This window comes from Sturnus vulgaris, chromosome 8 (assembly GCF_052056855.1).
Source record: "Sturnus vulgaris isolate bStuVul1 chromosome 8, bStuVul1.hap1, whole genome shotgun sequence".
Classification (NCBI taxonomy): Eukaryota; Metazoa; Chordata; class Aves; order Passeriformes; family Sturnidae; genus Sturnus; species Sturnus vulgaris.
In genome coordinates, this window is record NC_142250.1 from 25,103,120 (window position 1) to 25,121,782 (window position 18,663).

Genomic DNA, 18,663 nt, shown 5'->3' on the forward strand with positions numbered 1-18,663 from the left:
CTTTGACATGGTGCCCTCAAATGAGTCCCCAGCAACAAATGCATCCAAAAGGCAGCATAGAATTTTGCCAGTGACCTCCAGTCCTTGGAAAGAGGGCACTTCTGGCTCTGGTGGCATCCAAAACCCTGACAGAAATGGGTCCTGACCCCATATTTTCCAGGTCTGCCCTGTCTCACTGGCCACTTAGAGCAGTCCTTGGACAAAGGGCAACATTCTAAATCCTTGGCTGTGCCAAGACCCCAGGAATGGGGGGGCTGGTCCCAGGGGGGCCATTACCTCCCACATGGAGGGCAGGGGGCATCCTCCAAGCTGCCCCACATGCTGGGTGGGAGAGATAGATAAATACCAGAATAAATAAATACAAGTGGCAAAGAGGCCTGAAATGATGCTGTCGTTTGCTGGGAATGAGAGACACAAGTGTAATTTAGGTTTTGATATTATCAAAGTCTCGCTGCTCTAAAACAGCAGGGCACTCAGTGCCTCATTAATAAAGGATAAACTTGGAGTCTATTTACAATGCACTTTTTGGGGTTATTTACACTCCATTATACATATGTAATGCTGCACATATTTACCGCTCTGTGCTGCTGCCGAGAGCAGCCGGGTGGGAGGGAGGTGGAGTGGGAAGAGGCTGATGCTGCAGAGCCCTGACCCTGCCTTGACTGATGTCCTTTACACAGCCCAAGGTGCACGAGAGCCCCAAGCTGGTGGCTGAGGATGGATGGAACAGGACCAGGCACTGGGGACCCAGTACAACCCAGTCCCTGTCCCCACCCACACACACCCAGAGGTGCCCTGAGGCTGTGCCAAGGGATGCAGGAAGGGTGGGCTCCTCGCTAAGTGACCACAAACACCAAGCACCAAGCTGTGGACCTGTCACAGAGAGGGAAACTGGGGGGGGGGGGAAGGCTAAATTCTTTGCAACAAAATTATGTCTGTGTTGATATGAGAGTGTTTTGCCCACACAGCCCTCCCCATCAACTGGGTTTACCTCTCACTGGAACAAAATGCTATAGTTAGCCTGAAAACGACAGCTCCCAGAGGGTCTGGGAACCCCATGGTCTACCACGGTATTTGTGGGAGCTGTGGGGGGGTCCTGGGGCACAGGACAGCCTCCTCCTCCTGCTAACACAGCCTCCAGGATTCAGGGCAGAGACATGGGAGAGGTCGTGCTTGGAGAGCACCTTGGAATCACAGCAATTCATGGGGTGCAGTGAGGGGATGAGGGTGTACCCTGGATGCCTTTGTCCTCCAGAGAGTTTGGGAGTATGCAGGGCTCCCATGGGAGCACTCTGTGGGGCCAGCAAACGAAGCCAGGGCTTCCAGCAGTCTGTGGAGTAGCACAGTGGCTGGACAGGAGCCCATCTCAGAGCTGTTCTATGTCCCTTCTGCAATAGCCTCCAGCTTTGCATGACCAACTTGGGGTGAGATGCAAGAGCCTGGGAGCCATCCTGGCCACCATTCCTAGAAAATGTGGGGTGACTTTGACCTCTCCAGCCAGTCACAGTAGGGAGGCAGACAAGCCCCTCTTCCCATTCAGCTCTTCCCTGGTACTGTCCAAGCACCTGCCCATTCCAACACACTCCTGCTTGCTGCCATTCCAGGCTGAACTTGCTAAACAATGGCTCTGGTAGCAATGCTCTTTATTAAACAGTTCATGCCAGAAGCTCTTGCCAAGGCCCCATACCCAGGAGCAATGAGAACCCCCTGCCTCAGGAGGTCCCCTTGTCTCTTCCAGCATGGGGGTCATGCCCAGCAGTCAGTGCAGCCTTGGTGCATCAATGGGGCTCATACTGGGCACGGATTGTGCCATGGAGAGATGTCCTGGGAGACCCAGAGATGACCAAGCTGGAACAAATTGGCCCCCACATCCTTCCCCAGCCCCTTCTCCACTATCCCCATTCTCATCCACTCCAGCCCACTCATATCAGGGCAGGCTGGAGCCTGAGCCCTCCAGGGAGCTGCTCTCCAAAGCCCCATAGCCATCGAGCTTCATCATGCCGATGAGATGGGCTGGGACGGAGAGGACGGAGCGGCGCATGGCAAAGATGTGGCTGATCTCCATGAAGGTTTTGTTCTTGGTCTCAGGGATGACAAGGTACACGTACAGGGCCACCAGCAGGCAGACACCAGAGAAAACCAGGTAGCAAAAGGCACCTGCTGACATCTGGGGACAAGAGCAGGATGAGGCAGAGTGCCAGGCATTCCCAAAACTGGGCATGGCATGAAGCAGAGTCCCCTCCCATCACCCTGCCCTGGGCTGGCTCTTTCCAGCACTGAGCTGAGCCAAGAGCATGGGCATCCCTGACTTGGCACACCATCCTGGGAGAGCAGCAGGGCTGTGTCCATTCCCTCTGTCTCCCAGGACCCCTCTGAACTGGTACCTGCAGGAAGGGGAAGATGAAGCCGATGGTGAAGTTGCAGAGCCAGTTGAGAGAGCCCCCCACAATGTAGGCAGCCGGGCGGTGCGACTGCATGAAGAGCTCAGCTGTCATCAGGAGGGGGACACCGGCTGCAGAGGGAGGGGACAGATCAAGGGTGTGGGGGACAGGCTGACCAAAGGACCCCTGGGAAAACAGGTTCTGCCCACCTCAGTCCTGTGGCCAAAAGGCTGGAGCCCAGTAAGACTCATGGTTCAAACTGGTGGTGCTGGGAGAGCTGGAGGAGACAGGGAGTGTGGTGTCCTAGCCTTGGTCTCCCTTGGGATATATCTTGGGGGGCGGGTGATGTCCCCCTGACATACTACGCTGGCACACTGCTGGGTGCTCAGGCCAGTTCCCCAAGTTACATGAATGGAAAGTTTCAGACAGTCAAAATAAAGGTGGAACATCTCACCTGGACCCTTGTTTTCCAAAAATGTTTCTAAATGCTGATATATTAAATCTCATAGAGATAACAGGCATAGAGAAACATCTTCCTGGCACCCTGCATAATGCCCTTTCCAGACTCCCTTGATCAAAACAGTTTAGAAAACTTCCTTCTGTCAATCAGCTTCTGTTGCCACTGTGGCTGATTCAGGGAGGAAAGATAGAGAAATGCCATTTCCCAACCTGCTTTTCCCATGTATGGTGAAAAAACCCAGAATGTATGGAAGTGGTTTCCCAAGTCAACTTGTAAGTGGTCTGAAAACTGGACACAGATTGTGGCTATTTATTCTAGAAGGATTTAACTCTCCAGCCAAATGTCACTGAGCTGGAATTTCTGTGTCCCAGGACTGTCCCTATGTTGGGGGCAGAATCCGAGGTCCAGAGTACATTCCAAGGCACACAGGAATACAAAGGAATTGTACTTCATATGGTGACATGCCTGGGGTCCCAACTGCCTGGAACAGGGCTGGCTGGACCTCTTTATAAATGCTGGGAAAAGATGAACCAAAGAACTGTAAGAAGTGAAGGAGGAGTGGAGCCCCGATGGACTCTTACTCACAGCTTGCCCAGAACAGAGATATATATTTTTTTTTTGTTTTAAAACTCCTATTCATCATTGTTTGTGAACAATGAGCCATTAAAATCCTAATTAAAGATGTAATTACAGTGAATAAAGTCTGAGCTGAGGATGAATTATAGATCTGTTAAGAGCTCTGCTAATACATCAACTGGGTAAACCAGTCCAGGTTTCACTCCTGGCTTTTGGAGCCCACACTCGATTAGGGGCAGGATGATTGTCACCAGCTGCACAGTGTTAGGAGACCACACACACAGACCTCCACAGAGGTCTGGGGAAGGTTGCCAGGGCTTTCACTCTGCTTCCTCCTGGAGCATGGCCCAGGAGGAGGATGTCCAGTGTGCCCTGGGGATGTGTGGGGCTGGAGGGATTTGTGGTGGGGTTTCACTTGGAGGTACAGCATCATAAACCAGGGCCTGACCATGGGGACGGGGCCAAGGCTTGGGTCCTGTCAGCTGCCTGCAAACTCCACTGGTCTCCTGGAGCCCCCATTCCCACCCCATTGCTCCCCAGTCCCCCAGACCCACCTGGTCCCATGCAGAAGCCAGCGATGATGCCGACCACGCAGGCGACGCTGACGTAGCGCATCCAGGGCAGGGCAGCCTGCGAGGGGACACCGGACTGGGGTTGCTGCTGGGGGCACCCAGCACCCCTGGGACACACGTCCATGCCTGCCCTTGGCTTGGTGGTGGCTCAGGGGGACAGTGGCCACACAGATGGCGAGACAAGCAGTGGTGTTTTGGGGTAAAGCTGGTGAGGGTCAACCTCAGCCAAGCCCAGCAGCTCCTGGTCTTGCAGTATCCCCAGAGCCATGAGCAAGCCAGAGCATCCTCTGGAAGCAGACAGCAGGAGAAGGACCCTCCACCTGCCCTGGCATTTCACAGCTGCCTCCCTGGGAACAACTATTTCTGAAAAAAAGCTACCAGAAGCAGCAGGATTTTTCTCATATAGATTTGTGTTTTCTTTTTTTGTTGTTGTTCTTGGTGCTAAATTTACCTGCTCTTTAACTTTGAAGGGAAAATATGACATGGAAGAGCCAGCTCACCTCTCGTTTCCATGCATACTCCTTCCCCCAGGATTCTACCCATTCCTCCACCACGGAGCCCCAGGTGATGTCCTGGGGGTGGCAGTGGCCAGGCCCTACCTGCAGCAGTAGGGAGATGGTGATGCCAGCCGAGCAGACACCCATGGCACAGAAGCCGGTGATGATGAGGGGCCGCCGGCCCACCCTCTCAATTGTGAAGCACTGCCAGGAGAGAGCAGAGACACTGACAGGGTGCTGGGGAGGTCCAAGTTGGATGGGACCACCCCTGAACCTCAGATCCAGCTGAAGGTGGGAGGAAGCTCCTGGTGACACCTGGGGATCAGGGACAACCTCAATTCAGAGTTCCAGGGTTGGGGCTTGGGCATGGGAAAGTGCCAGGGGTGAGCATGCATGGGGCAAGAAATGGTCCCACCGAGCAGGGGTTAGGGTGCAGGGTCGAGGCTGGCTGGGGTGACCTGGAAGCCACAGTGGCATCAGTGCCAGGTGGAGGTGCTGGGGCACAGGGTGTTTGTGGGGCAGTGGGCAAAGCAGGGTGTGGGCAGGCAGCGCAGCGGCAGTGGGAGCAGGCAGGGTATTGACAGCAGAACAAATGCCTGTAATTTTATAACCAATCTCGGCGTGTCCATCGGGGGCCATTTGTGGGGCTGCTCCCAAGCAATCTGGCTCTACGCCGGGCGACTGCTGGGGGGCTGGGACACCCCCACAGACAGGGGAGGAGAGAAGGGGGTACCCTCAGAGAGACAGGAGACCCCACGCTGCTCTGGATTGGGCTATGGGAGAGGGGAGTAGCCCCCCACTCATTCCCGGTTTTCTGGGAGCAGCCACCCCCATCCATCTCTGTAATTGTCAGGAGCGGATTTAGTGCCGGGTGGCTTGGGCTGGCCCTGGGTGACACTTCCAGATGGGACAAGGGCCATAAATCTGCCTGGCCCAGTGCTAACTCTCCAGCTAAATGAGGGCTGGCTGGGGGGGCAGGGCTGCTAGCCTGGGGCCAGGCCAGTGCTTGGCTGGGGGTGGGGGGAAATGGGGACATGTGGCTCTGCTAACAGAGGGACAATGAAAGCAAGAGCCAGAAGGAACTTCTAGTCCTCTCCATCATCTCCAACCTGCTCTTTGCCTGCCATCTCTACCCAACCTCCCTGCTACCCTAAAATTATCCCACTGCTCCTAGATGCGACCCCTAAATTGAACCTGTCTCATCTCATCTCCTATGTCATAATTTCTGTGCCAAATACTTAGCCCCCTAGAAAAGGGGCTGTGCTGTGGCACAGATGATATTTGGGAGTCCACTCCATCCTCTGTGTTTGACAGTGCTGGGAGCTGGCAAGAGGGCTCTGGCATGGAGGGGCTGTGTCCATCTGTCTGTCCCTCACTCACCCCGATCAGCCCAGCAACGACCTCGATGGCGCCGGTGCCCATGGTGGTGTAGGGGATCTGGGACACGGGGATCCCGGCGTTCTCGAAGATGTTGTTGGTGTAAAACCAGATCTACCGAGGAGGGGACAAAGCATGAGCTGGGGGATGGAGCCATGGGGCACTTGATGAAATGAGCTGCCAGAGCTCAGCTCAGCGTCTGCAGAGCTGTGTCCCGGGGCCAGGACCATGCGGGGCTTACGGCATCGATCCCCGAGAGCTGCATGCCGGCGCTCACCACCACCACCGAGAGCGTCTGCCAGCGCACGGAGCGGTCCCGCAGCAGCTGCCAGACAGACACCATCTCCATGGAGAAGAGCGACCGCTGCTCCTCCTTCATCTCCTCGATCACATCCTGGACATCGGGGGTCCCCAGGAACCGGTGCAGTGCTGTGGAGAGAGTGGGGCCATGGACGTGTGTCCCCAGCACAGGGTGGATGCTCACAGGTATGACACAGGGTAGGGGCTTGCCTGGCCCATCCTCCACAGCAGCCCCCCTACGGGGCTCAGCATCCATGGGAAATGGGGAAAACCCTCACACCACATTGCTGGGCACCATGGAAATGCTGTGGCACAGCCAGGTGGGACAGAAGGGCTGAACCATGGGTATTTAAGAACACTGTGAGGATGCACCCTGTTCTTGGAAGACCTTGGAGAAGCACCTTCCAGAGCCAGTCTACCCTAGGATATCCCCTCACCTTTGGTGGCCCCATAGACATCATTTCTCTCTATCAGCAGGTACCGAGGGCTCTCAGGGAAGCAGTGCAGCAGCAGGAGCTGGAGGGAGGCAGGAACAACCACCACTGACAGGAAAAGGGGCCAGAACCTGTCCTGAGAGGAGTTGAAATGGGATGTGTCATGGGGAGGGCAGACCCTCAGCATGTGTGGGCTGGGGTATTGTGCTCACCTTGCCCAGCAGTTCTGGGAGGCCCAGAACCTGGGCAGAGAAAATCCCCAGGCAGATGAAGATGCTGGGCATGAGGCCCAGGAATCCTCGCAGGTTCTTGGGAGCGATTTCTCCCAGGTACAGGGGCACCACACTGAGACAGATACCTGGGGGGCACAGGAGGGACGGGGATGGCAGAGGCAGCAGGGAGAAGGGTACCCAGCCAGACCCTTGGTTCATCTCCACCCATACCCGGAATCATCCACAGTGGGAACTTCATGGCCTTGGAGGTGGCCGTGGCTGTACCAAGAACCCCTCCAACAGAGCCTGTGGGGAATATGAAGCCTTCTCCATCCCCCTAGGAATGGCTGTAGGGGACTGAGCCACGAGGAAGGGGCTGTGCACAGCCTAGGAAACACCCACCTGAGTGCAGCCCTGTGATGGAGCGGCCGATGATCACCATCTCAGGGGATTCCAGCTCCCGGCTGAAGCCCATGAAGCCGCCGGCCAGGAGGACGAGGAGGGCACTGCGGTTCAGAGCACCAGTCCTGGCAGGCACAAGCAGCAGGGCAGCTCCTCCAGTCCCATCCCACCTCTCAACTACCCTGGCCCATGGCATGACACCCTTACCTGCCGTACTGCTCCACCAGAACCCCCACCAGCAAGGAGCCCACCAGCCCGCCCAGGGCAAAGCTGGAGACAGTCAGGGCGTAGAGGAGGGTCAGGGGGCCGGGGGCCAGCCCGTGTCCGTACCGCTGGAACCAGGTGGCATTGTAGAAAGCCTTTATGTGCTGCAGAGCAGAGACACACACAGGCACCAGATGTGTTGGCAGAAAGGGGGAGACCAGGAAAGACAGGGTTTGTAGGGACAATATCATGGGTTTAACAGCATTAAAGGAGATGCAGGGCAGAATATGTTTGGGGATGACTGGGATGTGCTGGTCTCTTTGCTCAGCAAGTTTCAGCACCTGAGATGAATCACCTAAGGCTGACTTAGAGATTCACAGACCGTGCTCTCACTGGAGCAGGGAGGTTGTGCCCAGCTTTCCAGGCCCTCCTGTCTCAGGGGACTAGTCTGGTGTACATGAACATGGACTCTGATGTCCCTCCCATGCTATTCCTCTCTGGGTGACTGCTCAAGGAAAATGCCAGTGTTTTGATGTGGGGCTTCTGGACAGCTGTCCCTCCACCCTCCAAGGGAGGAATGCAGAGCCGTTTTCCCTGTTCCCAGAGAAGCTGCCCATCCCTTACCTCTGCCGGTGAGTTCACCACAGCAAGGTTGTAGCCATAGAGCATGGAGGAGCCAAAGGATACCAGAAGGGTGACAGACAGCAGGGGGAAGGTGAGATGCTGGGAAAGAGGAGGAAGGATCAACACAGCCCTGGTCAGCAGAGCCAGGAGCCAAGGTGTCATGAACTGCCCCTTTTCCAGTCGGGATGATCCTGGCCCAGAGCAAAGATCTCAATGCAATGGAATCAATCCTGTGTTGAACACTGCTTCATGCCAGTGCCCAGCACCCAGCCCAGCTGATCCAGCTTCCTCGTGGCTGGTCTTATGGCCGTGGTGTGAAGTTTTTTACCATGGTGATCACCCAGCCTGGGTAATTTGGGCACCCTTGCCCCTAGCTGGGAGGGACAGCAGATGGAAAAGGGCAGGGGGAGAAAGGAGGGGACACCCATCCCCTACCTCAGTGGAGCAGCTGAATGATGCTGCTGCGAGTGGCCCAACACTATTGAAAGTTCCCCGTGAAAGGTGCCAGCCCACCCCAAAACACCGCATGGCCCCATCTCCTAGACCCTCGCCCCCTCCAACATCTTTGCCTCCCGCTCCAGCTGCTGGTGGCTGCGGGAACAGCCACCCTGCTGCTCTGACTCAGCCCACCCCAGGATCGGGGTGCTCAGGAACATTCAGAGCACTCCCAGCTGCAGGGACAGCCCTGGATGCTGCACCCCGGAGCAATGAATGTCCCCGGAGCAATGGGGCTTGCAGGGTGCGGACATGGGATAGCTTGCGTCCCTAGGAGCAGCCCCGCTCCCCAGCACCCACAGCCCGCACGGTAGCCGGATTCGTAGCACCCAGCAGCTCCCGGCTCACGCACAGCAAATCCCCCTAATCCCATCAGGAATCCCAAGCCAGGAAAAAAGGGAGGGGGATGTCAGGCCGAGGGGCGTCAGGCCAAGGGCTAGAGGGGGACAGGGACACCGTAAGGCAGACAGGGAGCAGGGATGGGGCAGCCCTCCCGGCCCGCAAGGAGCTCACCCCAGTGATGTCCGCGCCGGGCCCTTTCCCGACCGGCGGCGCGGGGCTGCAGGCGGAGCGCGGGGAGGGAGGAGGAGGAGAGGGGGAGGAAGGCAGCCCCGGTTCGGCGGCCCGGCTGGTCTCTCCCATTTCTAGATAGAAGAAAGAGGGGGTGAGGGAAGGGAAAGGCAGGGCAAGGCAGCCCGGGCGCCCCCGGGGCTCATTGGAGGCTCCTGGGCGGCCGGAGGAGGAGTCCGGGAGCCTCTCCCCTCTCCGGGGGCAGGGGCAGCACCTCCGGGCTGCTGAGGGGTCACGGCCCAGCCTGGGGGCAGCGGAACCACCGACGTGATGCTGTGCCACCACTGAGAGCTCTCGCATGTCCCCTCTAAACGGGAGTGACCCCGGGAACCGTAAGTGGGGCAACATCGCTGCACCATCCCCGAGGCTGGCGGCGAAGGGGCGGCCTCACATCCCCCAACACCTCCGGCCTCTCTCTCATCATGGGGTAGAAGTGCTCCATCCCCTGCGCTCGGGAAAGCCTGGTAGCCCACAGCCATGGCTCGAGGCAGCTGCCTTCACGGACACGGAGGGACACAGACCCCAGCCCCGGAGAGGAGAGAATCAGCTCATGGCTGCTCAGAGGAATCCAATTTTGCTGCGGCCAGGAGCTGCCTCCCCTGCTGCTAATGAAGTGCCTTTAATTAGCAGCCTAATAGCAAGCTCTTAATTTGCCGAGCAGTCAGTTGAAAGGATGGGGACCCCACTAAGCCACGGCTGGCAACAGATCCAAGGACTTAAAAGGGACAGGTCCCGACAGGCTGGCCCCACACAGGACGGTGCTGTAGGGCCAGGAAAGCGGAGCAGAGCTGGGAAAGCCGCATGGGCTCCCCCAGGTCTGCTGTGCCAGCTCCAGCTGGGTTGTCTGGGGTGTTGGGGAGTCCAGGTACCACATTTTCCCATGGAGGATGTTCCAGCTCTGATCTCCTCCCTCCTCCCTCCAGCTCTTCCAGAAGGCATCAGGTCCTCACCCCCAGCCATCAGCCTGTGCCAGTCTGCCAGTGTTCAGTTTTTCTAGGGATGGTCCCTGCTCAAAATTTCCTGTGCTTTGCCCAGACTCAGTTTCTCCACATCTGGATCAGGGCATCATCTTTACCTTTGTCTGGATGTGTTGGGTGGCTGACACCTGGGTGGTGACAGGGTCACAGTGCAGGAGACCTGCAGGAGCCACAGTCCTTCTGGGGATGGTCCTGGTTCATCCCCAGAGCAGCAGGATGAAGATTCATTTTAATGGACTTAACCATGGGTGAGATGACTCAGCAAGAATCCCAGCCATACCCAAAGCTCCTGCAGTGCTGCAGGGCAGCCCTAAACATGCCCAGGACTCGCCCCAAGCCCTTGCTAAGACAGGGCGAAGCAGCAAACCTGGGACAGGATGATGAGCCAGGTCATGCTGTGTCCTGCAGCCATGCTCCAACTCTGGTCATTCATGTACATGGCTCATCTCTGGGAGCAGCACATGGAGGGTTAAGTGTGTCCAGTGGTCTCTGGAGAGGCAACAACAACAGCCATATCTCCCCCACCCTGGTACTGTCCCAGTAAGTACCTACCTAAAAACCCTCCTGCAATTTCCCAGCTCCTCTGCACTGAAGCCCATACCTGTCCCCCAGCCCCCTGCTCATCCCTGCAGCCACAGCCCCTCCTCCTTTCACACAGTCTGATGCTGGGGATCAAGCAGGGACATCCTCTGGACATAGCTCCAAGCCAGAGGCTGGCTGCTGCCTTGATTTAGGGAGTAAATATGGGTTATGGTCACTGTTTCCCAGCAGTGGCTGCGATGCTGGGAGCAGAGGCTTAACAGCAGATGTAGAGGTGAGAAACTCGTGGTGGGGCAAGAAGGGGGAGGAGGAAAGCCCGGAGTGCCAATTAAGGATCACCAGGGGGCTGGGTTAATTGGAGACACTCCTGTGACCTGACCCGATGATAGTGGCACACGACAGGCAAGGGCTGGTGAGAAACAGCCACTACTCTGAGCTGCAAGGGAGCTTGTCTCCACATTTTACAGGCATTCCTCCCCTGCCTCCATGCAAGGTACTCCTGCATGAAAAAAAAGTGGCTGTGAGCCCATAAATCACCCTGATTCCCACCCATCATCAATCCCAGAGCTCCTCTTCCAGTCTTGCTTCACTGCTGCCCCAGACACAGCACTAGGGCTGTCCCTGTCCCAGCACTCCATGCCATGGGATCTCACCCATCTCCTTTCCTCAAGGCATCTGACACAGTGCCTGAGGCACACAGACACCCATGAGAACCAGGAGAGGCAGAGCAGCAGGTACAGCTGGTCCCAGCACACATCCTGCAGAGTGATGGCATTTGCTGAGGCCAGGAGAATGGAGAAGCAGTTGAGACACCTGAGGGCTTCCACTGAGCTGATAGCTCCCCTCTGGAAGGTTTGTCCCCTGTTGCAGGATGAGATAGAAATCCCTTGGAAAGTATGTGGTCCCAGTGCTGGTTCTTGGGGTTTGCCTAGCACCATCTAGTCCAAACTAGATAAATTCCACAAGGAAGCAATAAGCAGCTCATGCAAAGGCGAAAAGATGCATTGTTTAGCAGCCACTGACCCCATTCCCGGGCAGGGTGGGCAGAGCTGCTCACAGTCACTCTGAAGGTCAGAGCAGTTTGCCTTCAGAATTGACACTGCAAAAACTGAGACGGTCTGGCAGCCTCTCCTTCTTACTGCCCCTTAGGGGAGAAACCTTCCTTGATCCGCCTTTGTAAATGCCAGCAGACTGCTTGGAGCATGGGACGGGGAGTTTTGGATACATCAGCTGTGTGATGTTAACCAGGGGCTCCATTCCTTCAAACCACAATGGCTTCCATAGAGAAGTCAGTGCTTTCAGTCACTTTCCTCAGTGAAAGCACTGCTCAGGCTGCTGTCTCTGTCTTGTTGCACTGGAAAGCTCATCTGACTGTTCTCCATCTGCAGGCAGGCTATTTACCTGTAAAGGTGAGACCTTTCCAGCCCAGGTTTCCCTGGTCATATTCCTTATCTAACTTCAGTAGTCCCCAGCTGATCAGCCCCACAGCTCAGCAACTTCTCTGCTAGTTTGGAGATTTCTAGCTGCTCCTATGAGCCAGGTGCATGTCAGCAAACAATTCTGGAGTGAAAGCTCAGGATGGGAAGGTAACATGGATATGAAACAAAGAGTATCTGTCTTGGGCATATAATGAATGTGTGTCTGAACTCTTTTAGAATAAAACAAAGTGTCTGGTACTCAGACATGCACTGCTGGGCATGGATCAGCTGGCAAAGGGGTCAGACTGACATCTCTGATGGCTGCAGCCCACTGCATGGGAGAGTGCAAGCAGCAGCTTATTTTTCCTCTCTTATCTTCTTCTCCAGCAGCCCTTCCTGGGACAGGGTCGTGGGCAGTGTATATGGGCTGGCCGTGGAGCAGCTCAAGCACTTGGAAAAGCAGAGCTATCCAGAGCTCTCAATACTAGGAGTGGCATCTTATTCCCAGAAAACATTGAATCATTTCCACATCCTGGGCACCGACGTGTACCATTGCACAGGAAGCTGTGCCACACACTGCCTTGGAACAAAAGGGGCCAGGACACTGCTGGAGCCAGTCACAGCCCTTACTCCCAGGATATACAGACAGCTCACCCACAGAAATCCACGGCAGCATCACAGCATATCTGTCTGCTCAGGGCCTTTTGTTTCCTTGGCCACGCTGCCTCCTCTCCTGAGAGCTCATCATCCTCTTCAAACCACCAACTGCTAAACTCATCCTAAACAGTTATTGTAAGAATTACATTCTTTCTAGCCTAGCTAATCTAAACTGGCCAATTCCCCCTTTCCAAAAAGTACCTTACTATACTCTTGAAAGCATGTATATTAGACAACGATAAAAAACCAGCAAACAAGAGATTTCATTTTAAAGCTGTAGGTTGATCAAACGCTGTTAATTTGAAGCTATGGCAAACATTACTTTCCTCCTTCATTTGAAGTGGAAATAAGGCACACATTTTTAAACAGAAAGGGTAATTAACCAGTGAATCTATTTAAGATAAGCTGTTCATTCTTTTCCAGTGGAAATTCACAATTGAGGTTGCTTTTCTTTCTCAAAGACTCTCTTCAGTACTTGAGTTTTTGGATTCCAGTCCAGAATTCCTAGGAGTAGTTTTCCAGCTCATGCCCTGCAGGACAGCACTGTCCTAGCCCTAGAAATCTGAAATAAAGACTGTGATTCTCATCTTTAAACATCAAGGAGAAGGACTATCTAAGGAACATTTAGAAATAACCCACAAGGAGAACCTCTTTCTCATGGGAGCAGGCAGTATGTGAGTTGTTTGGGTACACACAGACACCTGGGACTGTGGCTATGGAAGGGGTCTCTCATTTGTGTGTGCTGGCATTCACAGGTTGTTAAAATCAAGCTGCATTCTGTGTTACAGGCCAATCCAAAACAATGGATGAAGCCTGTGACTGCAACTCCTCTTCCAAATCTATTAATGGATGAGAGGAAATAGCAGAGAGGAACCAGAAAAGGTTAAAGTGATGTAAATATATATATATAACATATTATATAAAAATATGTATGTAAAATATATGTGTGCACACACATATATACCTATAAACATCAAAGCATTGCCAAATAAAGCACGGGGCTGCTGGGAACCCTGTCACAAGGGGAGATGGAGATTAGAAGTGACAAGAATCCTGCTCCCAGCACTTCCGAAAAGCAGAAGCCTTCACAATCTCCAGTCCCCCGCTGGCTCCCAAGAATGGAGCCAGCAGGGAGAGAGATGTCGGGAGTGCAGAGGTTTGTTTGTTTTCTGACCACCCCTGGAGTCAGGATCTTAAAACTGCGGTGGCCTTTGTTTTAAAAGGGGTTGTTAAGTAAAATGGAAAGATCCAAGGCTGCTATCCAAGGAGCACTTTTAAGAGGAAGGTATTCTGAGGGCAAGGGTGCTTGTGTTCTGATTCGGGCGAGCAGTAAGCATGGCAGCATCCCCAGCCATGGAACTGCGTGGCAGTGCTGTGATATGTCAATTACTCACTCATTATTGAACAGCAGGATTCTGATTAGCTTATAAAACAAATTTGTGCTTCTCCTACCAGGATCTTGCAACAGTACCCAGAAAAACACAAAGTCTTTATAGGTTTCCCCACACACTTTTTTAATGGGCAGGATGGCTCCAACTCTTCTCTATCAGTCACATCCACTCTCTGGCTTACAGGGCAGACTCATCTGCCCCAGCCAGAGGCCATTCACTAAGAATGGAGAGAGTGTTAATTAAAAAGTATGCTGTGGTTTTAGGAATAAGTGTTTTTTTTTCTGACTGCCACGGCAGTCTTTTATGCTGTGTTCGTCCATGAGCAGCAGCTCTGAGGTGGGACTGCCTCCTGGGACTGCAGACTCTGTGTGTCCTGTGAAGCTGCATCCACCTCAGGCTCAGGGCAAAGTCATCCACCTTTCATACCCAGCACTTCCAGGTGTTCACACTGCAGATGTTGTGTACAGTACATGTGTAGCAGTAGTGTGACTCACACACATGGGGCTTGAGGAAGATACAGGATTGATATTTTGTCAGTGTCTTTCCCCCCAAAAGGAAGACAGGAGAGATTCACAGCTTAATCTTTGTATTTAAGTTATTTTCTGAACAGTTAAAAAAAAAAAAAAAACAAAACAAACCACACTGTTACCATGATCCTAGCTCAAGTGAACATTAGTACATTAACTACACATCACCGTAACATAATCACAAAATTCAAAGCACTCATTACTTAAGAATCCAGATAACAAATATAGCAGAGTAACAAACAGAAAACTCTGGAGAAACCATGTTCTTTCTCACCTCTCCCACTTCCACAGCCACCCCAGCCTGAGCAGGCTGGAGTGATGCAGCACAGGCTGGCCTGGCAGGCATGCAGCTCTCCTAAATGCAGTGATGGAAAATGATGGGAAGAAATGGGACAATAGGCTTTGCTGAGGTCCACACTATTGTTCTGCCATGCTAAAACTGGGGCCAGGCTAAGCCCTGCAGTGCCTTGCATGATAAAGACACAGTAGCCAAAGCAAAATTTTACACTCAAAAGCAGCTCCAGATTTTCACACTGAATTATCCAAAAATTTTCATAGGTAGCTCCTTGTAAAAGCCACTGCAAACAGCCCACTGCTGTGCCTCCTGCACATGGAGTTTTGCTCAGATGTAAACAAGTGTTCAGTGCCAGGAGGTTAAAACACTTTGCCTGTGAAGGCAAAAAACTGTTCAATGTGCAGGTACAAGCACAGCTGCTCTGTGATAAGACTTGTATTTCATGCTGATTTTCTGGCCACAGCTGCACTTGGCTCCTGCTTGAGCAGAAATCAAGGTATTTCTTAGGGTGATAGGCTATTAAAAAAAGGGACTTATTTACGAGTTGTCTATAGCATCTAAAGGGCTTGCTGCACATCCATGTACATCAGAATCCCTCTGATTTTGAGAGTATAGTCCCTAAGGATCAACTACTGTTGCCAACTCCCATGGGTTATCTGCTGGACGATGTGTGGAAGCCCAGCAATCTTTGGGAACAAGCACAAAGTCATGGGAAGTTTTCTGACCAGTCAAAGGATTATCTATTCTGCCAGTGTGCCAAGGCTCCCCCTGGGGATTTGCTTTGGGGATTTTGCCCAGTAGTTTGGCTACACCTCATCTTTAAAAAAAACAGGGCAATGGGGAAGCCAAATGCTCAGTCTCAGCAGGCAGCCATTCCTCTCAATCCACTACTGGGATTTTGAAGAAGGAACACACCCAAGGGACCTGCTGCTCCCATCTCTGAACTAAAAGTGGGGGCAGAAAGACTGTAACCCCCTCATGCCAATCAATCCATTTTCCAGCAGGATAGAGGAATTTCATATGGAGACCTCCTTTGAGGACAGCTGGGTCACTTGCTGTTTCCCCCCTCCTTCTGGGAAGCTGCTACTTATCACTTTGGGGGGAACAGTAGGGCAAAGCTCAGCATATCAAATGCATCATGCATGCCACTTGGAGACCCTGGCAAAGCTCATTCTTCTCTTGGCAAGGGTAGTTTAGACCACCCCTTTCTCCTCATGTCTCCACTGCATCCTAAAAGGTGCATCAGGTGACAAGTTCAACAGTTGGAGGCCTTGATCACCTCCTGATGACTTATGATCATGGAAAACCTCAATTTTTCCCAGCCAACAGCAAAAGCTAAAAGATCTGTTTTCAGCACTGTCCCCACTTCTGCAGAGATCCATCTCCATCCCCACATACCCCCAGTTTTCAACCACTCAGGCCATTTCCTCCTTTTCCTCCCACAGTTAAGAGCAAGCCTGGAGTAGGAAGGATGGACTTTCCTTCTTGTTCCCTTCTCTAGCAAAGGAGAGCTGCTAGTATTTGTGATTTATTAAATGGAAATACTGCCCTTTCCCAGTGAATTAAGGAATAATAAGCCACAAAAGGCAGATTTAAAATCATGCTAAAGGAAGCTAACAAAGTTAGGCAAGAGCCCAACCTAGAGAGGTGCTTCCCATTGGAGCTGGGATGCAAAAAAAACTCAGAACCAAGCCTGGAGCTCTGCTCAGACTGAGGAAGGGACATGTGGAAGGGGCAGATACACATACCTGGAAGTGGAGAAATGTGCATGATACTCTCCAGCTTTTTCAGTGTTCAAAAAAAAAATGAAGAAAAAGAAAAAAGGATCCTTTGGAGCAGGAGGTGGGCAGGTAGAGCATGGTGGTCCAAGTCAGCTTCCAGTTTAGAAATGAGTGTAAAGCATTTCAATATTTCTGATCATCACAGATGTCTCAGCTTGTCACCTGAATCCTTCCATTCCAACAGTGGATGTGTCTGTCCTTGAATGTTAGCAGGGAGCAGAGGGAGCTGCTCCAGAGGAGACATCTGTAGAAGTTATCTCACTGCAAACTCCTTCATGCCATTTTCTTTTTGCATATTTGAAAGCAAGCTGTGTTCCTCTGAGGACGAGAAGTATTTGCAGCTGAACTGTGCCCTATTGCAGAGGAGTCACATGCAGGAGATGGTGTGGCCACAGCAGATTGTCCCACACCTCCAGTACTTTCCATCCCATAATCCAAGGTGGAAAGCTAGCATGAGCTTCCTACTTGTGGGAGAAGTGACGTTCTCTAAGCAGCAGAGGTATTTCATTTCAAAGCAATGTGCAACACTTTAAGCCCACAGACACTTACAACTCCTTTTTATCTCCTTTCAGCAGGCATGTTCTAGTTATTTTCATTATAAACTCTGCAATTACTCCAATCTGGTTGAGGGATTATCCACCCTGTTCATGCTGAAACCTCTCTTTCACATGTACTCTTGCACACTCACACACACATGCACACATATCCTAAGGGAAGGGAAGGGAGTTTGAAAAAGCCACTTTCTTCTGACATTGGGAGATGTACTTACCAGACTGCTCCTCCCTGGGTGCACAATAAACACCACCAAATGTCAGGCTGTGGCAGTTTCAAGTTCAAGTTAGATCAGTTAACTTCAGTTTCCTTCTTAGCTATCAGAAAATTTGTACAACTTGGGGAGTGAGGTAGGAATCCTCACCCTTATGCAGTCCTGTTTGAAGTACCTACACACAGTCCCTTCCTGAGGGTGACACACCTTTCTTACCACGTGCCAAAAATGGATTCCAGCAGTTGCTTGCTAAATGTACCTTAAAGAGCTCTATACAGCAGAGTACGAAGTATGGTACCACTTGAAGACCCAACAGAATAGCAGCATAGAGCAGCGGGGCTATGACAACCAAGGACAAACTGCAGTGGTGGTGTCTCTTGTGTTTGGCCAGCCAGTCTGCCAATTCTCCCAAATTCTCTCAACCAGCAAAAATACAACACATCCTTATAGGTGTTGGCCACAATGATGCAATTAAAGTATTAGGAAGTTCTGCAGCTTTTAGCAGCTGGAGTAACAGATCACTGTTTTCTACAGTAACAGAAATGGAAAAGGCAGAGGATGACCAAACTGAGGAAAATAATCATTAAATCTTCACCCAAGGTCATATAAACCCCTGCTGATATGCAGCCATGCTGCAGACCTTTAAATACCTGAACTTAGAGGGACAGTGTTAAAATAGTATTAAGACTCAGAACTTGAATTCAACAAAGTTTGGGATGTGAACTTTGATTCTCTCTGTTCCCTTGCCACTTTAGCTTTGGGACTGCAGTATTCATGATATGTAGAGCTGCCTGAAAGCCAAAACAGCCTTCCTGGACTTAAAAAGTAGTGCCAAAATTAGTTGTGGATAAACATTGTGACTCAGAATTTATGACTCTGTAGCAGTAAGTCACTCTGTCACTGTTACCTGAACAGAGTTGTTAACGTGTTTGACTCTTTTACAGTAATAGTTCAAACAGAAAAAAGTGTCATCGCATGCTCTGAGATGTCGACACTGCTGCTCACGTGCTTCAGGAAATGCACTAGATACTCCCCAGGAACCAGCTTTGCTCTCCTCCCTAACTCCATTGCCTTCTTGTCTGTCTTAGCTGTCACCTAAATTATTCAAACCCTCTGCACTGCTCTTTGGGGACTCTTGGACCAGCTCCTTGCTAGATTTCCCTGGTGGAAAAAGCGCATCCCAAGCAATTAAAAACAATGCAACAGC

The 18,663-nt window shown here is 52.3% G+C and overlaps 1 protein-coding gene across 3 annotated transcripts; it reads right to left on the reverse strand.

Annotated features, from left to right (window-relative positions):
• Positions 1-1,626: 1,626 nt before the first annotated feature.
• Positions 1,627-9,254, reverse strand: LOC106857573 (solute carrier family 2, facilitated glucose transporter member 5-like). Of its 3 annotated transcripts, none has more exons than XM_088169247.1 (13): positions 9,048-9,254; positions 8,040-8,138; positions 7,419-7,579; positions 7,212-7,336; positions 7,041-7,115; positions 6,810-6,955; positions 6,601-6,733; positions 6,141-6,292; positions 5,867-5,977; positions 4,589-4,690; positions 3,972-4,047; positions 2,385-2,512; positions 1,627-2,167 (listed from the first exon to the last, which is right to left on the reverse strand). In XM_088169247.1, the coding sequence occupies exons 1-13, from the start codon at positions 9,174-9,176 to the stop codon at positions 1,928-1,930; spliced, it is 1,677 nt and encodes a 558-aa protein (XP_088025373.1). In that variant the 5' UTR covers positions 9,177-9,254; the 3' UTR covers positions 1,627-1,927. The 3 variants fall into 3 exon arrangements, with proteins under 3 accessions (XP_088025373.1, XP_088025372.1, XP_088025374.1); XM_088169246.1 differs by having other exon boundaries at positions 6,105-6,292; XM_088169248.1 differs by lacking the exon at positions 7,041-7,115 and having other exon boundaries at positions 6,105-6,292.
• Positions 9,255-18,663: the final 9,409 nt, after the last annotated feature.